The sequence below is a fragment of the Sciurus vulgaris genome (assembly GCF_902686455.1).
Source record: "Sciurus vulgaris genome assembly, chromosome: 8".
NCBI lineage: Eukaryota > Metazoa > Chordata > Mammalia > Rodentia > Sciuridae > Sciurus > Sciurus vulgaris.
This window is the reverse complement of record NC_136468.1, coordinates 72,757,509-72,782,713: the sequence shown is the minus strand read 5'-3', so window position 1 is coordinate 72,782,713 and position 25,205 is coordinate 72,757,509. Positions and strand designations below refer to the sequence as shown.

The following is a 25,205-nucleotide window of genomic DNA, read 5'->3' as shown; positions in this document are numbered from 1 at the left end:
TCCCAAGTGGCATTTCATTATCCTGTATGGCCTGGGCTTCTTTGTAATCTCATAAAATCACACTTTTTACATAAGGGCTGGTTTCCAAATGGCAAAACCAGAAACTACCAATCCGATAAGTGCCACACCCAGTATAATTGGTAAGAGCAGTTACAAGTACCCATCACCAACCAGATTCAAGCAGATGAAGAAATAAACTCCATTTCTTGTTGGGGAAAAGGTGATACTGAAGATATTATACTACAAAAGAACAAGTGGGTTGAGAGGAAGAGAAGAAAGAAAGAAAGAGAGAGAGAGAAAGAGAGAGAGAGAGAGAAAGGAAATAAAAAGAAAAAATAAAAGAAAATAAGTATAGAAGTTAGATCAAAAAAAGGGAGCCTGGTATGGAGGTTACTGTACTGATTCAGGATATAGAAAATCAGAACCTGTTCCTTGATGTGGGCAATGAGAATGAAAAGGAAAAGAGATTCAAGATAGGACGCATCCAGCAACTAATTTAGATATTGTTAGAAATATCAGGGTGCTGCAATAAATCAGACACATGCTCAAAAGTTATTTGGCAAGGCCAACTTTACTTCTGCAGAAAGTATACTACCAAAAAAAAAAAAAAAATCAGGCAAGCAAGCACACTAGGTGGGAAATCTGCCCACCTTTTTATCCCTAATGCAGCACTGTCCCTTGCTTTGGTAGGAGTTGTTCAGAGTGACAATCTATAAGATTGACTAAATTAAAATTGGGGAGGGGAAAAGGAAGAGCTGTAGTTATGATTGGATCACGTACTATCAGAGGCATTATGATTCTAAAACTGAGGACAAAGGGGAGATGTTGCGGGCTTACAATGGCTATGTTTTAACCACACGATTTTGTAATTTAAAAATAGCTCCACCTATCTGCATACTATGAAATTTAGGTTTTAGATTATAGCAAACAGATTTTTGTTACATATTAAGAATCTCAGACTACAGGTTTAACTTTTACAGAAAAGAGAACATTAATCTTACAATAAGAGGGTGGTGAAGTGAAGACAGAAGTCTAATTATGTCTAAGGTGACAGTTAAAGCTGGGAAATAGGAAGATCCCCAAAGTCAATAAGCCAGGATATGATAGTCATTTGAAGGAACTGAAGATAAGCTGATGTGTTGCCTGCATTCTCCTCCTATGATGAGGGGACACACTGGTGAATATGAGACACCCTGCTGACCAGGTCTAGCTGTCAGGAGAAAGGCCAGGGCTAGAAACAGGGAGTTGGTGGATATTGGCAGCAAAATAGAAGCTGGAGCTGTGGCAGTGAGTGAGTTTCACCAGGGAAAGCATACAAAGAGGGCAGAGAACTAGAGAAGTCAGGACCTCATTCTGAAATAGCTACATTCAGAGAAGACATAATGATAAGTCAGCAAAACTTGAGCATATTCAGAATTCTAGGAAGAGAAGTCACAAGAGAAGACTTTCTAGCAGGAAGTGATCACCAAGGTGGAATATTGCAGAAGAGAGGAAGACTAAAGACAGGCCAGGGAGGGTGTTGGTGATCTTTAAGAAAGCAATTCTGTTGTACAGTGAATACTGCAGCCAGTAAAGGTTAAGGAATGAGTTTGTGGTCAGGAACTTGGACAATTTATAGTGCAGTGTTATTTTGCTAAGACCTTTTAACTGACATTGAAAATCAAGAAAATATTGCTCATTTAAGAAAAATCCATTTTTTTTGTGATCTGTCATTTGTATAATTTAAAAATAACAATGCTGTCCACCATTCTTCTTTTGTCCAATACTGAAGATATCTTTACTAAAGGTAGAGGTCTTTTAGGGAAGTTACCTTAATCCAAAGATTTCATTTTTATTGAGTTCATCTCAGCACATAGAAAAGCTCCTTTAAAGTTCAGGTCTGCATCAATAAATGAAACATAACAGCAACCATGTATTATCGATATTGTGGGGAGATTTTCTAAGAAGTAAATTTATTGAGACAATAATTTTGCAATCATTTTTATATTTATTATAAACCTGTATCACAAGCTAACCAAATATGATTTTTCTTAAAGGCATAGCTCCTAATTCAATATCATTAACACTTAACCATGGCTTATGATGTAATTCAGCTCTTTTCAACACCTTATTTTCTTATTTATTGCTACTTCGTATAGTCCTTCAGGCTTTATCTGCACCTGACTTTCCACAGAGCTGCCATGTAGCAGTTAGTACAATAGTAGGGCATTGTGCTGTGCTTTGCAAACTCTACCATTTAATTCTTGTGGCAACCCTGCAGATTTGATATATTATTATTCCCATCTGACAATGAGAAAAAGACCAAAGAAGTAAAACGATTTACCAGCAACAATACTAATATTAGTTTTTAGAGTCTAGATCCTGATTTTGATTTCTAACTTCAAAGTCTGTGCTCTCTTCCCTCTGAGACTCATGCTCACTGCCCTCCTCTTCCCTGGAATATCAGTATATCAGTGTTCCAGAAACATGGGTGCTGTGCTGTTGATGCCGGATCATCAGGACTTTGGATAACTAGAAAGGATGCTCTCTGTGACTGATGAATTTGTCTGGATTGAGATATCACCACTTCCAACCCCAAGTTAAAATCTCTTTAGTTGTGAAACTGATGTCTTTTCAGGTTTAAGAAGGCATAGGAAAAAAAATTGGAAAAAAGTTAAACCATTGGAATGAAAAGGAAACTGTTTGAAATTGTAATTTCAAGTGCCAGTTAGTACTGGACAAAATATGGTCAGAGATTTTTATGAAAAGACTTCACCCAAGCTGAGTGCAGTGGCACACACCTATAATCCCAGCGGATCAGTTCAAAGTCAGCCTCAGCAAAAGTGAGGCCCTAAGCAACTCAGTGAGACCCTGTCTCTAAATAAAATACAAAATAGGGCCAGGGATGTGGCTCAGTGGTTGAGTACCCCTGAGTTCAATCCCCGATACCCCCTGAAATAAAAAGAGTTCACCCAAGACAGGGCAGTTCTGCTCCTGGTGTTTTTGAGTGCCTTATTTCGTTCCACTTTGTAAGGAAGCTGACTGATGACAGTTTCTTCACACTGGGAGCCTGGACAGAGTATGCATGAGGATAGGAGTGAAATATGGTGAAACCTTCATCATCAACCCAAATCTCTCTTTCTCCCACTAGTTGGTGGGTGCTTCCATCCAGCCACAGGGCCCCAAAGGCTAAGCACTCCTTAAGCTGCAGGGGGAAGCCAGGACACTTCAGAATCACCCCTGACTTTATAAAGCATCAAGAATTGCAGCAGTCAACCCCAGCCTTTTGCCCTACCAAGATCAATCTAAACATATCACACAACAGAATCATGTCATAAAACATGAAGAAAATTTACAAATCAGAGCCAGGGCTAGATTATCTGAGTTAGTGGAGTAAAGATGTGTTTAATCGCTAATGGTGGTGAATGTCTAGATAATTTGTCACCTTTCCTCTGAAAATCTAGTTTGCCTCTGTTATCATATTTTCCTTAGGCTACTGTTAAAATGATCAACCTTTTCTCTGACATATACATGATGAACATAAAGAAAAGAGATATGATTTAAAATTATTCAGTCTACTTAAGGAAATATCAGCTTGGAATGTAAATGTTTTCTGTAGATAAACTACACACAGATAGTCCATAGTTAGCCTTGAGGAATTTCTTCTGGTTCAGAGTACTTGTACCAGTATTTATCTTGCTGATATTATGTCATCTTTGAAAGGGATTACCCATCATTTTATAAGTTTCTACCTAAATATTCTGTTATTATTAACTTTCAGACAGTAAGTGTTGTGCACATTCAGAATCAAAAGACTAAATGTTATTTACCGTTAGCAATTTCAGTATATTGAAATTTGTGTATCTCATCAGAGCATCCCAGCCCCTGGCTTCATGCCAGCATGTTTATTGATTGTGTGTTGAATAACCCTCAATAGATTTCTTTAAATTAATTACTGTAATCAAAGTACAAAAGGCAGAGAACTATTATTTGTGAGAACTGAAAATTTAAAAAACAAAATCACAGAAGCAGGAGAGAACTTACAAAGCTGAAATGATTCTGTTAACAATTCAACCTACCACATCAACAATGAAGTCTATGCATACAGAGCTTAGTATCACTATTCAGACTGACATTGGACCAATACACTTTTAACATGATCCCATCAACATTACCTTGTTGGTTATTCAAACTGGGCTCTACAAAGAAGATGATTTCTCAGCAGGGCAACTAGAGAGACTACTCAATTTGCCTATGAAATGTTATTCTCTGGGGTATCTGTCTTTAGCACCCTTGCTTTCTTCTCCTTCACTTATTTGTATTCCCATGAGTGCAACTGATAAGTCCATCTCTTAGTTTCTACTTCACACTCTTGCCCAATGTTCAACTGACTGCATATAGAATATCTTCCCCTGACATAAGTTAGGAATCTTAGAATGAATAACCCAAAGCTGAGGTCCTCATTCCCAGATCTGCTCCTTGTACTATGATCCCCTGTTATTAATGGCAATACCATCTTTCCAGACAGGTCATTCATCTCTACTCATTGTTCTTTCTCAGCTCCCATGTCCAGTTAGTTGCCGGGGTTTATCTCATCTACATCCACATTGTCTAGTTTCATTTATTTCCTTAGTTCACTAATGTTTTTGAGTTTGTACTTCGTGCCATCTCTTTCGAAAATGAAACAGTGCTCACTTTAAGAAGCTCACAGCTAATAAGACAGAGAGAATGAGTAGACCATCACTGTACAGTGGATAATTATTAAAGATAACTATGTGTAGGCTGTTGAAATAGGAAAGGAGACATGGAAGCCTTTCAGGAGGGCATGTCATGTAAACCATGTCTGGAGAGATGAAGAGGCATTATCTAGGAAAGAGCAGAAGAAAGGACAAAAAGGTAGTGTGTATTAATGTGCAGAGGTGTGAGTGAGTGAGTGAGGTCTTTGCAAGATGGGTACAAGTTGAGGAGGGCTGAGATAAAAGACAGGCACATGTATGAAGGGCCATGTGCACCATGCTAGGAAGTCTGAATTTCATTCTGAAGGTATTCTTCTTATTATTATTATTTTTTTTCAGGATACTGTCTTTTATCAACACCATTGCAAAAAAAATCTTCTATCATGTTGCTTTCTACTCTCTTGCCTTTGTTTTTCCCTCAGATTGCAGTTAGAGGTAGCTTCCATTCACAGTTTAGGACCTGTACAACCTGTCTCTTTTCCTAATTCTTCAGTGGCCTGTGTTACTCACCAGATTATTCTCATTTCCTGTAGGCTCCACTTCTCTGCTTCTGACAAACGTCCCATGGATGAAGCCCACGACACCTGTCTTCCCCTTTTTGATTGTAAGCTCCTTAAGCCAGAGTCCATGTGCCACACATCTGAGTAGATTTTCAACACCATGCTCTGTGTGTTGTATATGGTAGGCCTTTGCACGCTCATTGGGTCAAGTAACAGGAGGGCACTTTAGATTCTTACGATTCTTACCACATTTCTTTAGTTTCCAGGGTCTTTATGCATGTGGATATAAGTGTGCTGCTGTAATAAGCACTAGCTTTCTTGTCACTGCCAGCAAATGTTTCTTACAGCCCAGTGGCTTGTAACATGCTCTGGTGCTACAAATCAGCAGCAGTTCCCAAACAGAGTGGCATGGCTGTGTACAAACCTTAATGTGCAATGCTTTTTATGTTTTTTTTTTTTTTTCTTTAGAAAATGAAAGACCTCACTTTTCCCTAGGGTAAAAGCAGGCTTAGAAAGCATCCATGCAGGGCCCCTTGCCAAACATTACAATTTCCAGGGCTCTACACTTCATTTCACTGACAGGTATAGTGAACAGGGCTTTCAATAAGAGCCAGTACTAGGATTTGAGTCCCAGCTCTAACTATCTGGGGACTGTGAGTAGTATTTCTGAGCCTCAATTTTCTTACCTATCAAATTGAGAATCAGACTTAATTACTAATATCCTTATAGGCATTATTCCTTTACCAGTATTTTGACAGCAGCACACCAATCGAGTATCTTGGTTGCAAACAATACAAACATATTCTGATTTTTTTCATTTTCCTCCTGACTAATTTAAGCAGAAAAGATGTCATGGGAAGGATATTGAATAGCTTACAGAATTGGTAGTATGAAAACCAGGCTTGGAAATTTCAGAGTTAGCAACATAGGACACCCTTATGCCATACCACAGGAGCAGGGTGGTGAGGATACCAGTTGGTGTCTCTGCCAGTAAAGCTGCATTCGGTGTCATTCTTTTTACTTTCATTTTGCCAGACGTGGGTGTCCAACTGGCCGAGCCTGGGTCTGTTGCTTCTCCTAGCTGCTGAGGTTGGAGAGAAGGACCGTATGGACCATTTGGCTTGGGGAGTAGGCAATAGAAGAGGGTGCTGACTCCGACAGAGACTTGCACAGACATGCAAGCATCACCAAGACTGGTGCCGCCGGCTGTGCCATGCCCAGGCCTGTCAGGAAATTTTTTCTTTTTTTCTTTTTTTTTATTTTTACAGACTGCATCATGTGGATTCAGTGTACACAAATGGGGTACATCTTTTCATTTCTATGGTTGTGCATGATGTAGATTCATACCATTCACGTAATCATATCTTAATGAAGCATATCTGGCTTCACCAGCATCACCATATGTACCTTTGAAACTTAAAGTACCTGGTGAATCAGTTTCTTCCAGAAAAAATCAGTTTTCCTAGGGTTTAATCACTCCCTTCAATTTACCTTCTGTTTTACTTTATTTTTTTATTTTTATTTAATAACACTATTTTGTGTAATTTGGGGGACTTCTGATGAAAAATGAGAACTGCTCTTACCACTTGAGGTATCATTCTGGTATGAGGAGAAAGGCAGAATGGAGTAAATCACTGAGTCTAACTCTTCATTTATCAGTGCATATATAGTAATAGTTTGGGATCAGGAATTATTTCCAATCACAAACAACTTAGAGAAGATCGTGTATATTAAGAGAGGAAGGATATTTAGGAAAGATAATTTAAAGGGCATCTTATTACCCAAGGCTCCAGGTAATACATGTTTTTCTTGTTAGATGAAGTCAGATCTTAAGAAAATTACACATAAGACTGAATCACCTTAGTTTCTTGTAGAACAATATTCATCAGATTGCCAGCAACCTTAATTCTGCTTCTGCCTTTTGGGGGAAACCTACTATGGACGTTATCCATTGGGACCTACAGAATATTCTGTACTATACCTTGTGTCAGAAATCTATTCTAGAAATTTAAGTAGAGAAAAACAGCTTCCATTTAAAAAGTGAAAGTTCCTGTTTTCATAAGAGAACTGTGAAGTTAGCATGTTTTTCCTCTTCACATGACTCTCAGCTACGTACCACATATGTTCACATCAACTACTCGGGGTCTGTAGTTTTCACTTTTATTTATCTTCTCTTATTTCTGATTATTTATTTTGTAAGTCTTCTCACTTTCATTTTGAAAGGATGAACAAGAGAGAGAAATACGGAGAAATAGTTAGACAAAAACTGGATGTCAGATGGCCACCTAAAATGCACAGGGTGACCTCAGCAGAAGAATGGCTGCAACCCCCACAGCAGCATGGCAGGCACTGGTATCATCCCAAATCTATTGTCATCCCAAATCCTTCTTTGCCAATGGTAGTCTCTCCCATCTCAGTGGCTGCCTGCCCCATTGGTCTAAATATTTTTTAAGACAGTATCAACAACAATAAAGACTTTATACCTTCCTCCTCATGTGTTTATGGGCAGTTTTATTTCCTACATAAAAAAATAGCATTTGGGACATCAACTACTAGAGAACACAAGGAAACAATGAGACATTGGTCAGTAGTGCCATGCACCCACCACGGATTATTGGGAATGCTGTGAGTTGCTAACTATCCAAATTATATTCAAGCATTTCATCACCTGCTTAATCAAGCTGCAAAATAAGGAGCTAGACCACTTCAACTCTAGTGATTTGATTATGTGGTAAGAAGACGGGTGCATAAACATTAATCCTGGGAAATTAATTCATGAAAATTAGCCGAATATACCCCTAGAGGCCTGTTTGGTATCTATTTTTGCATAAAATGTTGAACTGACTACTTACTGAGGCTGTCTTGGGGGAATAGAATGATTATGCATGATTCTGTAGTTATCTGGAGAAAATCATGAAGAGGCCATGAAGTGACCTGAAAATGCATTCTGATTAAAGCTAAGTCTTGAACAGGAAAATTGCTTTGAAATGATTAAAGTTAAAATTGCTGGTAATGAAGGAAAACACTTGTCCTAGAATGAGGTCTTTGAAAGAGAGATCATTTTGAACCTTTTGTAAAGCATATGGCTTTACTTTTCAGTGGCAAAATTTTACATTGTATCAAACTATCATTTTATCTGAACTTTGACATCCAGTGGAGGATCAGAAGAAATGTCCTAGGTAAAACTCTGGCAGGGAAGTCATGGATAGAGATCTGCCTTCAGGAGATGGAAGTCTCTGGCAGCCCTTGGAGTGAGCTTTGAAGAATCTGGTCAGTGCAGCCTTTCCAAGGCTTGCCAGACCCTCTGCTCCCAGGGCCCTGGGCTCCTCAGAATAGCCAGCATGCCAGATTTGTTTCAATGCTTTGTTTAAACATCTGTCTTTCCCACCAGACTGTGGGTTCCTAGAGATCAGGGATCATGTTTATTGTTTTCTGTACATTTCCCACATCCGGCAGTGTACTGTCCTTCCTAGAATTAAGCTCCTAATTCTGATTACATTGATTCTCCTGATTCTCCTGGTTACATATTTGCTGTTGCATATCTTTAATGCTGTATCTAATACCTCAAGATATGGATGTATAACAGAATTCCAGCTTTCCAACTGTTGGAAACGTGATATGGGCTTCTGTCTGTAACCATGTCCATACCATGTATTAGGTAATACTCCCAGCTGAGTGTGGGGCAGTTCTGTAATCAAGCACATTAATGCTTCTGCAGTAAAAATGGTGAATTGGTACACTGTGTGGAGAAATGAGGACTGCCATTCATAACAGCTCAGGTGGGGTCAGGTCTTGCTACCAGAAGTTTATAAAATGTGTGAGCTCTTCAGATTTTGGAGTTGCCAGTTAGGTAATGTGGGCCTGTTATATGCCTTCAGGAAGGAAGGAGCTCCCATCTAAGGGAAGTACTCCTCCAGGCGAGGCCCCTTGTGCTTAGTACTTCGTGGAGGAGAAAAAGAAAGATGTTAAGTTTTCCTGCACATACCTGTTCACAGAACTGACACTGCTGCTAGGGTCCTTCAGGAGGGTGGTGGCACCAGAGAGGGAAGTGGAAGTAGTTAATTCCCTACAAAGAAAGCTTCCACCTCTATCTCTACACTTTTCTTCATCTGCTGCTCTTTCCTCTTTGTAACCCACTTCTCCATTTTTCTGAGTCTCTTTTCTGCCATCTTCATTCCTATCCATTTATCTTTAATGTTTTTTTCTTATCACAACTTAGGAATTTGATGCTTTTTTCCCCTTCTGTTCAGCTCACTTCATGCACCTGAAAAACTGAAGCTTTTCTCCTATCAGCTTGTCTTTGAGTTGATGCAAGTCAATACTTAGGATGGAAGCATTCTTTATACATGTCTTTGTTAGGAGTGGTGTTTATCTGTTCAGTTCTGGGCAGATAAACATTTCAGGAATGTGGAAATGCATGGTAGTCTAATACTTTCCCTTTATGAACCTTGCCTGCTATTATCAAAATATGTTGATGAAAAATTGAAATCTGGATGCGTTAATCCATGTTTGAAAATAAAGTAGGTAACATTGTTTCTACTCTTCAGTCTTTTTCCAAAATATTTTTTTGATAATACTTTTTGAACAGTGCAATTGCTCATTTTTCTATGTGACATTTGTTTCCCTGCCTTTATTTTTAATTCTGTTTGATTTTCTTAGACCATGCATCTGTTTTTGTTGGTATCTAAAGAAAGCTTGCTTTTGTGCTATGAAAGGAATTACTTTGTTGTTTTCTCTTTTTCTTAGTCTCTCAGGTTGTTTTTAAGATGTGCCTTTGGTATTTTTGTGTTGATGTGTGATGATGAAATGAGCAGAAAATGATGACCTGGGAGGCGCAGCCACGAAGGCCGTATCTGCACCGTCAGGTCACCTCCCTCCTCTGTGGCATCATGTTGAATGCAAGTTAACAAAACAGAGGTTGCCAGTGAAGTCCTGGGTTTCTCTTCAGTGACCTCATTCTTTTAGAACACTCCTGGCTCTGGTTTCAGCAGTGTTTCCAAGGACAGCACCACCTTTGTCACACCCCAATCCAGAAAGACTTCATTAATCCCAGACACTTCATATCACTGGGAAGTGTTCACTAGCTCACACCCAGCAAATTGGCATTGATGTTGTATTCTGGTAACTTCAGTCTGGGAAAAAGACAGGTAGCTAGAGTGATGATCAGGGGCCCAGATAATCATCTAGGATCCATCCCAGAGGACTGGCAATCACCTGTGATAAGTTGTTCTCCTCCTTTATTCTTGTTCATCTGCCTTGGAGGCAAACGAGAGTCACCGGAGGCAATCAAACCAATTTCCTTTGCCTTCATGATATATTTAAATGATTTATTGGGAAGATGCTGTAAACACAAAAGAAAATGTATTATTACATGTACACATGTACATGCATTTTAATTTATATTTTATCTTTTAAAAATTCTTGAGATTGTATCAAAGTTCTTTGGTAAGAGCAGTTTGCTGTCAATCCATGGTGGCATACCATCAGTGATTACAAAACTCTGTGTCACCTAATAATGTTTTCTAAAGAATCTTGAATGTTTCTCTTAAGATAGGTGAGAGAATCATCAAGATGTTTGGAAGGACAAGACTGTGAAGGACTTAGGATGTCTGATTGCAAAACTGACATTTCTCTCAGCCTTGAGAAACCAGTACTTATTTTAAAACAACATTCTTCAAAGTTTGTATGTTTTCTCAGTTTGATTTGATTTTCAAACATAATTATAAGTAATTTAATATTGTAAGATAAATATCATCTGACTCCTATTTTGTTTATGTGAAAAATTCTCTCTCTTTTTATGCTGCTAAGTAAATTCATCAAAGATAGATCTTATTTGCTAATAATGCAGATAAATTTGTTTGTTTTTCCTATTTAGAAAACATTTTAATCAAATGAACTTAGAAATTTTGTGCTTCATCTCATTCTCACATAAATACTCTTCTGATCCTCCAGTATTGAACATCTTCTAAGAAAGGTCTTTGCTCCCAGCAACAGGTTTCCTCTTTCCCTTTATTTTTTCCTGGTAACTTCAGTCTTTTCTCCCTTATTCCACCACAGGACTCTTTTGCTTTCGCTTCTCCTTATCTTATCCTTGCAAGCCCTGCCCTCAGAGAGGGTCTCCTGAAGCCAGGGAATGGAGGTGCATCCTGTAGATGCAGGTCCATGGGGAGGTGGCAGAGAACCTCTCAACATGCACCTGCGCCCTGGCACCTGAAGGAAAACTGGGCTCATGAAGGCTGTGTCTGGCAGATGCCAAAATAACTTCTCAGTGGAGCCAATTCAATCAGAGACGAGCGATTCAGTGTAAACTTAGTCCATGTGGTTCCTTGGCATATTGTAGACAAAACAAACTGGTTGACTGATAGTACTGATGACTTTTCCAACTACTACTTTTTGTGATTCCTAGAGTACCTACCTCTGAAGTGGGGATAGGAACATTTAGGTGATGTGATCGTGATACTCTGAATGCAAGAAAAAATGGAAACATCTGTTTGTATCCCAAAATAAGAATTTGAGCTTTGCTAATGTTTGATCTTATCGATTGCTAATTATATATAATTTTAAAATATAAAAAATGGAAGTGAATTCTAAGTATTTTGCTAATGGGGTACACAATCAAAACAATTTGGTGACTACTAATCTGTATAACTGATTACCAATACACAGGCTCAGGGTACCCTAGAGACAAAAGAGTTATTGTAAGAGCTCCATTAATACAGGCAGATGGAGCTGTTTTCTTGTTCAGTAGATCTACTCAAGGTTTGCAATTGTGCACTTGATGGTTTTATGTTGTAGTTCAATATTTACTATTAGTGTAGATTCTTAATATCTAAAAAATATTGTAAATTCATTTAAGGAGACACAGTTATACATGGGACTCGAATGATAAGGAGAAAAGAATCAAGTCTCAATAAGATGTTATGATGGTTGCTACATTAATCAGCTTTCTGTTACTATAACAAATACCTGAAGTAATTGGCTTATAAAAGAAAATGTTTATTTTGACCCCCAGTTTTGAAGTTTCAGTTCATGTTTTGTTGGCCCTATTGCAGTATATTGTGACATAGTACATGGTGAAACTGTTCACAATTTGACTGGGATGCAAAAGAGAGAGGGTGGGGAAGGGGCTGGCATTCCAAGATCTTCAGGGTCACACCCTCAATGACCAGAAGAACTCCCACTAGACCCCTCCTTTTTAAAAATAATTTATTTATTTTGATTCATTGTAAACAAATGAGGCTACAACTTGTTTCTCTGGTTGTACATGAAGTAGGGTCATACCATTTGTGCAATCATACATGTACATAGGGCAATGATGTTTGTCTCATTCTGTTACTTTTCCTTCCCATCACCCGTCCCACCCCTCTTTTTCCTCTATACAATCCATCCTTCCTCCATTCCTTGCCTCCCTCCCACTCCCCATTATGTATCATCATCTGCTTATCAGAGAGATTATTCGACCTTTGTTTTTTTGGGGGTTGGCTTATCTCACTTAGCATGATATTCTCCAACTTCATCTATTTGCCTGCAAATGCCATAATTTTATTCTTCTTTATGTCTGAGTAGTATTCCATTGTGTATATATACCACAGTTTCTTTATCCATTTATCAATCTAAGGGCATCTAGGTTCCACAATCTGGCTTTTGTGAATTGAGCAGCTATGAACATTGTTGTGGCTGTATCTCTGTAGTATGCTAATTTTAAGTCTTTTGGGTATAGGTCAAGGAGTGGAGGAGCTGGGTCAAATGGTGGTTCCATCCAGGTTTTCTAAGGAATCTCCACACTGCTTTCCAGAGTGACTGCACTAATTTGCAACCCCACCAGCAATGTATGAGTGTACCTTTTTCCCCACATCCTCGCCAACACCTATTGTTGCTTGTATTCTTGATAATCGCCATTCTAATTGGGGTGAGGTGGAATCTTAGGGTAGTTTTGATTTGCATTTCTCTTATTACTAGAGATGTTGAACATTTTTTCATATATCTGTTGATTGCTTGTACATCTTCTTCTGTGAAGTGTCTGTTCATTTCCTTAGCCCATTTGTTGATTTGGGTTATTTGTATTCTTGATGTAAATTTTTTTGAGTTCTTCATAGATTCTGGAGATTAGTGCTCTATCCGAAGTGTGTTTGGCAAAGATTTTCTCCCACTCTGTAGGCTCTCTCTTCACATTGCTGATAAGTTTCCTTTGCTGAGAAAAAACTTTTTAGCTTGAATCTATCCCAATTATTGATTCCTACTTTCATTTCTTGTGCTTTGGGAGTCATGTTAAGGAAGTCTGATCCTAAGCTGACAAGATGAAGATTTGGACCTACTTTTTCTTTTATAAGGTACAGGGTCTTTGGTCTGATTCCAAGGTCCTTGATCCATTTTGAGTGGAGTTTTCTGCAGAAATAGGGGTTTAGTTTCATTCTGCTGCATATGGATTTCCAGTTTTCCCAGCACCATTTGTTGAACAGGCTTTCTTTTCTCCACTGTATGTTTTTGGTACCTTTTTCTAGTATGAGAAAACTGTATTTATTTGGGTTTGCCTCTGTGTCCTCTATTCTGTACCATTGATCTACCTGTCTATTTTGATGCCACTACCATGCCGTTTTTGTTACTATTGCTTTGTAGTAGAGTTGAAGTTCTGGTATTGTGAGACCCCCTGCTTCGCTCTTTCTGCTAAGGATTGCTTTAGCTATTCTGGGTTTCTTATTCTTCCAGATGAATTTCATGATTGCCTGCTCTATTTCTGTAAGGTACATCATTGGGATTTTAATTGGAATTGCATTGAATCTGTATAGCACTTTTGGTAGTATGACCATTTTGACAATATTAATTCTGCCTATCCAAGAACAATGGAGATCTTTCCATTTCTAAGGTTTTCTTTAATTTCTTTCTTTAGTGTTCTGTAGTTCTCATTATAGAGGTCTTTCACCTCTTTTGTTAGATTGATTCCCGAGTTTTTTTTTTTTTTTTTTTTTTTTTTGAGGCTATTGTGAATGGGGTAGTTTTCCTAAATTCTCTTTCAGAGGATTCATCACTTATGAATAAAAATGCATTAGATTTATGAGCATTGATTTTATACCCTGCTACTTTACTGAATTCATTTCTGTGTCCTAGAAGTTTTCTGGTGGAATTTCCTGGTTCCTCTAAATATATAATCATGTCATCAGCAAATAGGGATAGTTTGAGTTCTTCTTTTCCTATTTATATTCCTTTAATTTCTTTGGTCTGTCTAATTGCTCTGGATAGAGTTTCAAGGAAGATGTTGAATGGAAGTGTTGAAAGAGGGCATCCCTGCCTTGTTCCAGTTCTTAGGGGGAATATAGACTCCTCCTTTTAAAGGTTCTTCAACCACTCAGTAGAGCCACAGACTGCAGAATAAACCTTTTATACATAGGCCTTTGGGGGGCAATTAAAAGCCAGGCTATAGTAGTTGGTCAAAGTATTTAACTTTTCAGGAGTGTTGCATGTGTTCAATAATCTCTCCTTAATAACAAAGTTCTTTTCTTTTTTTCTTTTTTTCCTCAAATGTTTTTTATCCCTATTTTGAGTGAAGATTGGGACATATTGTGAGCCTTAATGCTAGCTTGATGTTCCTTTTTTTTTTCATGTGTATATTAATTTGCTAGGGCTGTCACAGCAAGATCATCACAGTCTTGGTGGCTTATACAACAATTTATTTTCTGATAATTCTGGAGCTGGACGTCCTAGTTCCAGGGGTCATCAGATCTGGTTTCTTCTCAGGTCTCTTTCCTTGCCTTACAGATGATCTCCTTTCTGGTGTGTTCTCACATGGTCTTTGCTCTGTGTGCATGCATACCTGCTTTCTCTCTGGATGTCCTTATCTCTTGTTATAAGAAAACCAGTCAAGTCAGATAGGATTATTTTTACTCAATCACTCTTTATAGGCCTTATCTCCAAATATAGTTGTATTCTCAGATATTGACCATTAAGATGTTGGTATACAAATTTGGAGGACTAACATGTACTCTTAACTATAGATTTTCATTTACTTTTGACAAATTTCTCAGGAAATGATGTGGGACCTAGCAGGGTCAGGAAGCATCAAACAGAGCAACTACATCCTGATTTGTCCAATATCAGCCCATTTTCCACTTAGTATTCTGTCTTAATTAAAATAATCCTCCTATTGACTCTCAAAAGTGTCTTATTTGGATGATAAATTGTGATTCAGATGTTCTGGAACCACAGTTTATGGGTTTGAGTCTCAGTTCAAAAAATATATTCCTGTACCTAGGTTTCCTCGACAATGAAGTCGAAGTAATAATTGTGCCTACTCCAGCAGTTATTGTGAGATTAAATGAGTTGGTATGTGTACATCATTCAGACGCTGCTCTGCATGGTTAAACACTGTGGGAAGCAAAGAGGAGTAGGAGGAAGAGGACACGATTTCTTAGGCAGAATGGTTAATTCCATATGTCAGTTAAACTGGACTGCAGTGCCCAGATATTTGGTTTAACGTTATTCTGGGTGTTTCTGTGAGTGTGCTTTAGGATGCGATTTACATTTAAATCAGTTGACTTCGAATAAAGCAGATTATCCTGTGATATTAGTGAGCCTCCTCTCATCAGTTGAAAGCCTGAGTAGAGCCACAGGTTCACCCACCCCCTTCAATAGGGAAAGAGCCAACAAATGCCTGTACCTCATCTACAACATCAACCCTTCCTGGTTCTCCAGAAGACTGCCTTTGGGCTTAAACTATAACTTTTCCCCCAGTCTTCTGTCTAAAGGTTGCCCCCATTAGATTTTGGACTTGCCAAGCCTTCACAATGACATGTGCTATTTCCCTAAATAAATTTCCTTACACTCTACATCCTGTTTTATTTCTCTGGAGAACCCTAAAATAGCCAGTGTGGAGACCAAAACATAACTTTACCCAAAACATAACTTTTGATTTTGAAAAAGTTCATGTTTCCTAGATTTTTATATCCTTCTATATTCACTATGCTTTCTGCATGTCTATAGACATACAAACAAAATATAAAGACCCAGGACCACACAATCGAGAAAATTAATAGGATATTTAGATATAGCATGTATACATATATATGCACACTCACATACATAAAATTTTTTAAAATATTTTTTAATTACTTATTTTTTATTTTACCAACTGCATTTTGATTCATTGTACACAAATGGGGAACATCTTTTCACTTTTATGGTTGCACATGATATAGATTCATACCATTTGTGTAATCATACATGTACATAGGGTAATGATGTCTATCTCATTCCACCATTTTTCATACCCCCCTCCCTCTTATTTCCTTCTACATAATCTAAATTTTCTCCATTCTTCTCTCACTCCCCACCCCTCCACCCCAATTATATATCATCATCCCCTTACCAGGGAAGACATTCTGCCTTTGGTTTTTTGGGATTGACTTATTTCCCTTTGATTTTTTGGGCTTGACTTATTTCACTTAGCATGATATTCTCCAATTCCATCCATTATTTGCAAATGCCATAATATTCTTTTTCTTTATGACTGAATAATATCCCACTGTGTATAAATACCCCAGTTTCTTTATTCATTCATCTGTTGAAGGGCATCTAGTTGGTTCCACAGTCTAGCTATTGTGAATTGAGCTGCTATATACATTGATGTTACTGTAAAATCACTATTATGAAAAGAGAGCCCAGAGTGGTAGAAAATCTTTTTCACATGCACTTCCTTTAGAATATTTATCTCCAAAATTTAAAAGAACTTAACAAAACTTTATACCAAAAATACAAAGAACCCAATCAATAAATTGGCCAAGGAAAGAAGAAGACATACCGGTGATTAATAAATATATGAAGAAGTGTTCAACATCTCTATTAATTAGAAAAATGCAAATTAAGATTTCATCTTACTCCAATTAGAATGGCTATTATCAAGAACACAAACAATAATAGATGTTGGTGTAGATGTGGGGAAAAAGGCACACTTTTACATTGCTGGTGGAGTTGCAAATTGGTGCAGCCACTCTGGAAAGCAGTGTGGAGAATCCTCAGAAAACTTGGAACGGACCCACCTTTTGACCCAGTTATCCCACTCCTCAGTTTATACCCATAGGACTTAAACTTAGCATACTACAGTAATGCAGCCACATCAATGTTTTATATTTTTAAAATATTTTTAAAACCCTGAATTTTGCATTTTCATATCATGATTTTAAGTAATTTTGGTTTTGCCCATTGTTTTTTTTTACCATTATTATTCATACTTGTGAACATTAATTTTTCTCAGGAAGTGAGAATAGTATCTTTAATAATTGTTTGAAATAAAAGAATCCTAAGATTAGTTTCAGTAAAATGAGTGTTGATTAAAAATACAGAGTTGAATCACTGTGTCCAAAACTGAGCTCCAAAACTAAAGAAGCAAGCAAACAAATATATTGTCAAGTGTTCAGTCAAGTTAAAAAAAATGGCAAAGCACCCTTGGTGAAAAAGTTTAAGAACTTGGAAAAGCAAGTAAAGACTTGAGGTACAGTTGAGTAGCAGCTATTAAATCTAAAAAGGGTTCCTGTGGGTGAGATGGAGACCAGCTGTTCTCTAACTCAAGTGGGTCCAGACATGAACAAAGGTAAATAACAACTAGAGAATGGCATGAATGATCATTCAGGTCTAGGGAAATATTTCCTGGGAAGTAATGTGGGGGCCACTGTTACTTAGGATGTTCTGCAACATATTCTCTTTACTTTCTCTCATATTTCATTGTGCTGACATTTGAGACCCTGGAATAATTCATAATCTAAATTTTCTCCATTCCTCTCTCACTCCCCACCCCTCCACCCCCATTAAAAATCCTCATCCCCTTATCAGGGAAGACATTCTGCCAGTCCCAGTGTCCTAAAATCAACTGATTAGCAACCTTAAGTGCCCTTTGCCCTGAAATATAGCATGTCACAACTTCTGGCAATTAAGATGTGGACATCTTTGGGGAGGAGGCATTATTCTGCTTACTATACCTTTTCAAAATAATTTTGACTTTTGAACCATGTAAATGTTTATACATTCAAAACCAAACTGAATCAAAAAAAAGAATAACAAAAGCAAATTCTAAAATTGAAAATAAATAGAAACAAATGAATTTGTTTATGAATTTTTAACATTACTACATTGGGGAGGAAAAAAAATTGATTCAAATGAAGTTTGAATAGAAGGACTCTATCAAACATACTTACAACAAAATATATTTTAAGGACTCCTATGCCATTGAGTTTGATAGCCATTGTGAGGTATTAACATGCTACAAACTTAATCCAACTGTGCTGTTTGAAGGTGGGGCTTTTGAAAAGTGATTAGGATTAGGTGGAAGTCATTAGGGTGGAACCCGATGAGAGAACATTGGTGGCTTTATCAGAAGAGAAGGACCCAACATCCACACTCCGCCTGTTGCCTGTGCCACATCAGGAATCTGCTAGCAGCAAGCCATCGCCAGGTGCAGCCTCCAGGACCATGAGCCAAAATAAACCTTTTTTCTTCATACCTCACCCAGTCAATAACAGATAACGGACTAATACAAGAAGCAAAATAATTGCCAAGAAGTCTTGATTTTTACCAGTAAATGTTTTGTAAGTAGTGGTTATAGCATAGTCACCCTGAAATCATTAATTTTTTTTTGTATTTCAGGAACATGTAAATGAGCAAATGTGTTAATGTGGAGAACTAGGGTGCTCACTGTAAAAGAATGGAAATTAAATATCGCATGGGGGAAACTGAAGGAGAGCCTTTCGGTGCTAGATTTTTGCATAGTTATTTCCTGAAATGTAATAGAATATTGAAATTCCAGGATCAACAGGCATGCCTCATATCAGACTTTGGTTTATAAATCGCATTTCTTGCCAAAAGAAACGAAGGTATTGTTTCTTTTCTGAGGTGAAATGTCTGAGGTGAAACAGGTTTAAAGTGTAACAGCTAGTAGTGTCAAAAAGCAAGAAAGTGCTTAAATAAGGTTGATGGTGCCATGGCTAGGGCACACAGTGCTCTCACTGGCCACACTGAGGACTTTGAACATCCAACAAACAAAAGATGGTAACAGGTTCTGACTTAACAAGCACATCCACATCCTTGGTATTCAAATAGAAGGAGTTGGAACTGAGAGAGAAATAGAAGACTTTTTTTTTTTTTTTTCTGTTTTTAGAGAAGAGTGCCAGCTAGTAGGTATAAAAGAAATAATAGAGGAAAATCACTGTTTTTATGATTTCCAATGTAAAAAGTAATTGAGGCAGGGCTGTTAAAAGATAATAAAGCCATTAGATGCAATGTTGTTGACGTACAGGATATTTATCCTGTTTCAAAATATCTCATAGATTACTTACTAATTACAAAAGGGAAAATATGTAGTTATAAATGGAGAAATCTGGTTACCATCATCTTAATTAAGCTATCAAACTTAACAACAGTGGAGAAAGCTGATATTATTGCCTCCCGATATGATAGAATGGGAAGAACACATTATCGACTATATTTTCTTCTTGCCAAATTTTTTAACTTGCATCAATTCATGAGGGGGAAAAGTCAGGCAATGCTAGATGTTGAACATTTTGCAAGGCAACTGTCCTGGACTTCAGGTTAAAGTAAACAAAATGTAATTGGAAGCAAACTAATGACCACCCAATGCAATTGGTCATCCTTGATTAGATCCTGAATTTTAAAAATAAAATGGCTATAAAAGATATTATTGGGACAATTGGAAAATTTTGAATGTGGACCATATAACAAGTAATATGGTATTAATAGTAAACATCTTAGCCTAGGGTAGTGGCATAAACCTGTAATCTCATTAACTCAGGAGGCTAAAACAGGAGGATTGCAAGTTCAAGGCCAACATTAAAAAACTTAGCAAGACCCTGTCCCAAAATAAAAATACAAAATGTTGGGGGTATATCTCAGTGGTATGATAGCAGGTAATCTCTGAGGCTATGGCCCTGATCTGTATTTTAAACAAGTGTGACACCTTCTCCTGCTAGCTGGAGTTGATGCCTTTAGGGAGATTATGGTGTTTAAGGTTCCTTTCTGCCTCTAGGCTCAGCCTTATTTCCTCCAGGAAGAGTTTCTTCCCCCTTGCCTCCTCTTCCCTCCTGGAAGATCACTGCTCATCTCTGCTGATGGGCTTCTTTACCATCTGCCATAGTCTTCATACTTTCCTTAGCTTCCTGTTCCACCATGTTTGGCTTGCCCCTGGATTCCACTCTCTCCATGAGTACTGATTCCCTGTTGCTCAGTGTGGTCTCCATGGAGGCTGGCTACCTGAACTCACACCTAACTCTTACTGCTCATCCAGTAGTAAGACAATATTTTTCACAAAAGTGAATTTTCAAGTCTGTATGATTTCAAAATGAAAATTTGTCAGATACATGAACTCTGTAAGAAATTCTGAGACTAAACAGAGAACCAAGATGTACCCCATTTGTTTACATTGAAAATTTTTTTAAAAATTAAAAAAAAATTCTGAGACTATAAACTATATTTATACTTCCCGAGTCTGTAGAAATAGGTTCTTGAGGGTACAGGTTAAGGTTACAGCCTGTCCTACCTGATACTGGAGCCAGACTCTAGCAACTGATAGTATGTGGCTTTTGAGAAATTTCTTAATCTCGCTGAATTTTTTTTATCCTAATCTATAAAGAGGAAATAATAACTACCTACATCAAATGGTTGTTGCAAGTATCAAAGGAATTCACATACTTAAGATACCTGGGAATGCTATGTAGGTGTTGACTATTTTATCAGCATCTTTCTATGGAATGTGGATCAAATTCTGCTCTCAAGATATTGATGATGACCTTTGTAAAATGATTTCTTTGTTGCTTTCTTTGTGTTTTCATGGACTCAGGTTTCCCTGGGACTTCTGCATGCCCACGCTACTCATATCCTGTGGCCTCCAGAACGCTGGCAGAAACTGGAATCTGTTCTTCCTCCGGAGCGCATACTGGTTAAGAGTGAAGAGGAATGACTGCAAGGCTCACTAGGCTGCCCACTTTGTGGAGACAATTATAGTGGGAGGGGAGCACCCCAAAAGGGTAAAGCTTCCTACAATGTGATGCTGTGCAAGAAACAATTACCACATTAAAGTGATCTATATTCTTAAAGTTTTAAAATATTAAACAGTATTAAATGATACCAGATTCTGTGTTAAATTTTAGTATTCTATTGTTTATTGCCACCCAAATGCAGACCTTTAGGAATATGAAAATATTGCATCTCTGTCTTAAAGGAGGTAACTTTGATTTCTTCCTGTACATACTTATTCTGTTGATTGGGTTTTGATTTTGTGCCTGCTGCTGAAAGATTTTGAAAATTAATATTCAATGACAATAATTTGTCATTTACTGTTAAGAGAGAACATGAAAAGACATACATGTAATAATTGGAATTACATTGTAATTGATAGTATCTACGGTGCAGCGACTGCCAGATAAACTGGCAGTGAATGGTGATGTTAAAATAAAACAGTGATTTGTTCAGATCTTGTTTTGGTATTTAATTATCACTTAACCAGACATCCATTAATGAGGAACATATTGTCTTTTATGCAAGTAAGGAATTAAATAATGGGGAACCAACTCTGTCAATACTTTCAAACCATTAAGCTTTCGTCATTGGTCCTTTTAAATCCAAAACTTCTGTATGATCTCGTGCCTGATCAAAATGATGAAGAAACCCATTTATCAGCATTAAATCACTTTTTAATGAAAAATTCTCAGTGAACTGGAAAAAAAATCACTCCAGATCAACTGAGTTCGATCTTTCCCCAAATAAATTCTCAATGTCCTGTCTATAATACTGAAACCAGTTGCAAAAGGGAGTAGTAGTAGAATAATAGATTCTGTAATTTGTACAAATAAGGAGACAAATTCCCCAGAAAGTCTAAAGGATTTCTAAAGCCTTTTTTCCCTTTTCCTTCTTGTTGGCTGGAAGTTTGTGCTGATGAAAACAGAGTTTCTGGACCAATTCCCTCTGTTCATCTGGTCTCGTTTTCTTCTGTTTTATCAGCAGACAAGATCCCAAATAATGACTAGCCATCTTGCAAATGTGGATGCTAATGTCTCATTAGCAGGCAGGAAAGAAAGAACAATAGAAATACATGTGTTCACACACACACATACACACACACACACACACAAAAGCATAGTGAGAGCATATATTTCTGCTAATAATTTATTAGCATCATGATAGCTCAATCCAATAAACATCATCTAGAGTTTATTATACTAAGGTTGGTCAGAATTGTGGGGTTTTATTTTATTTATTTATTTATTTATTTATCTATTATTTATTTATTTATTTATTTTTGGTACCAGGGATTGAACCCAGGGGCACTTAACCACTGAGCCAAATCCCAAACCCTTTTTAAAATATTTTATTTAGAGAAAGGATCTCACTGAGTTACTTAGCACCTCACTAAATTACTGAGGCTGGCTTTGAACTTGAAATCCTCCTGCCTCAGGAGCCACTGGGATTACAGGCATGTGCCACTGAGCCCAGCTAGAATTGTTGTTTTTAAAAGCAGAGCCACTTAAAAATCTTCCAGTGAATGTCCATTGCCTTCCTTAATCTTTCAATTCCATTTCCTCTAGTGCCCAGCTTGAACCTCTCATGGTCTCGCCTTTAACTGCAGTTTATTGAATACTCACAGCTATTTCATGTTTTATAATCCCCAAAGTGTATTCCCTGAGATTATATGTAAAATAGTAAGTGCATAGGGGTTTTGACTCTTCAGTTAGTAGTGCACAAGAAGTCTGAGGGTCATGGAAGAGGAGATTAGGGGTACTCAGAGAAGGTAGAATAAGGGATAAATGAAAGGGTGCATGGAATAGCTGCTATTTACCACTGGTATAGAAGAATTCAATATTTTAACAGTTTAGCAAACTGGTCATCAACCTTGATACTTTTATTGACTACCTGTGTCATTCTCACTCAAACTGTTAATTCAAGGTTGTAAATCTTCAGAGAGGAGGTAAGTGCCCTTTCTATTCCTTTTGTATTCTCTAGCCATCTAGCACATCACCAGCAGAGTTAACACCTAATTCTTGCTGAACAACTTGGCTCAAGAGTTACTTCCTTGAAATGCAACTTCAGCCAAAGTTAATCACTGCACTACCTGGTAAGTACATTCTTGAGTGCATTAGTCACTGGCACACGGTTCATGTGTGTATTCTCACCCTTACAGAACTGTGAACAAGCCAGTCTCGTCCTAGTCCAGGGCAAGGTTAATCTTGCTCAATTTAATAATGTAATTTTACAAAATTGATTAAAAAATATCTGTCCAATCAATATATGAATGTTAGGTACTGTGTTAAGAATGGAAAATCAAGATGCACAAAACAAAGTTTCTCACAGTTCATTGGTGGAAGGAAGAAGTAATAAAGAGGCGAACATGTCCCATATGGTTTAGCAGTAGGAATGGAGTGTGGAACAGGTGCTGTGGAAGCAGAGAGGATGGCAAGTGGGATTCTGCACAGAGGATTCTGAGGAGGGGGCTGGGGGAAGCCTTCACAGGACAGATGCTTGGGCTGAGGTTTCTAGGCTAAAAGGAGTCATCCTTCTGTGAATTATAAATGTAATCAATATAAAATTATTTTGCTCACCTAAATTGCTTCTAGTTATTTGCCAGTTAACTTTTGGGGAGGGTACTGACTTTTATGTATTTCATTTGCAGAATATAAAATAGTGATTGTGCCCCAGGAAGATTTAGATCTGCCATTTTGCAATTCTCTTTTCACTTTTTGTAATTCATAGCAAAGAATTTTATCAAAAATTTCATTACAATGTGTTGTACATGGAAATACTTTAAACTTTGATGAATGTTAAACTACTGATTTTTATGCTCAGTTTTGCCTGGCATATATGGTTTCTGCATTCAAATTGTCAGCAAAAATAATTTGAAGAAAAATTTAAAATTACACTTTAGATTTAGAACTTCACTAACATACTTTTTGGCAGGGAGAGAGGAGATTGGCCTTTGAAAATAGAACTTGAAGAATATTTAGATATCATTAATTAAATTACACTGTTCAGTCTCCCAGTTTTTCATTATATAATGTGCTATAGTCACAAATGGGAACTTAAAAGGATTTACCTTCAGTCATAGTAACCCAAAGTATAAAAATACTTACATTTTTCTTTCTACCTTCCTAGTCTACAATCATGTATGCATAAATAGTGATTCTGTCCTTGACATCGTTCAGGTCTCTACTCAAAATTTTCTCATCATGGGGCTTCCCCAGTCACTTTTATAAAGTAACCACCACTGCAGTTTTGGAAGTTGGGAAGTCCAAGATCATTGCGCCAGCCGTTACTGCCTGTGAGAGCCCTCTTACACAGACTGACATCTTCTCAGCATAGTCCCACATGGTGGAAAACAAGCTCTTTGGAGCCTCTTTAAAAGGGAGCACTAATCCAATTCATGTGGCTCTAATATCTGCCAAAGCCCCACCTTCTAGTACCATCACCTTGGAGGTTAGAATTTCCACATGGATTTTTTTTTTTTTTTTTTGAGAGGATAAACATTTAGACCACAGCATATTCCTAATTAGTCCTAAAGACAACACTAGGAATTCAATTCACCTGAAGTACACATAACTGCTGCCTTCTGTATTGTTTACCACTTAAAAATTGTATGTGTAATTTAAACTCCACAATACAGAGTTATTGTTTCATAAGTTCATATTTTTAAAAATTTGCTCACATATTTACTGTTCATTTTCTCTTCATTTCCATGTCTCCATCTGGGATTAATTTCCTTCTGTGTGAGGAACTCCCTTAAGTATTTTCTTTGATCAGTTTCTGCTAATGATTCATTCTCTCCATTTTTGATTGTTTGAGAACTATGCAGATTTATTTTTAAATGATATTTTCACTGAGTTTAGTATTCTAGCTTAGCAGCTATTACTTTGAAGATAGTACTGCATTGTCTTCTGACTTTTTGTGTTTCTTTGGGAATCAGTCTTCCTATTCGTTCACTGATCATGTTAAAACTTCTTTGTTT

At 37.4% G+C, this 25,205-nt stretch overlaps 1 protein-coding gene across 3 annotated transcripts in view; it reads left to right on the top strand.

Moving 5' to 3' along the window:
* The window catches only part of IMMP2L (inner mitochondrial membrane peptidase subunit 2), a 906,633-nt gene extending 884,949 nt beyond the window's left edge, over positions 1-21,684 (top strand). For all 3 annotated transcript variants that reach the window (XM_079149361.1, XM_079149362.1, XM_079149363.1), the window contains exon 7: positions 21,051-21,684. In XM_079149361.1, coding sequence (XP_079005487.1) covers positions 21,051-21,170 — 120 coding nt within the window. In that variant the 3' untranslated portion in view covers positions 21,171-21,684. The remainder of the gene's footprint in view (positions 1-21,050) is intronic.
* The last annotated feature ends 3,521 nt before the right edge of the window (positions 21,685-25,205 follow it).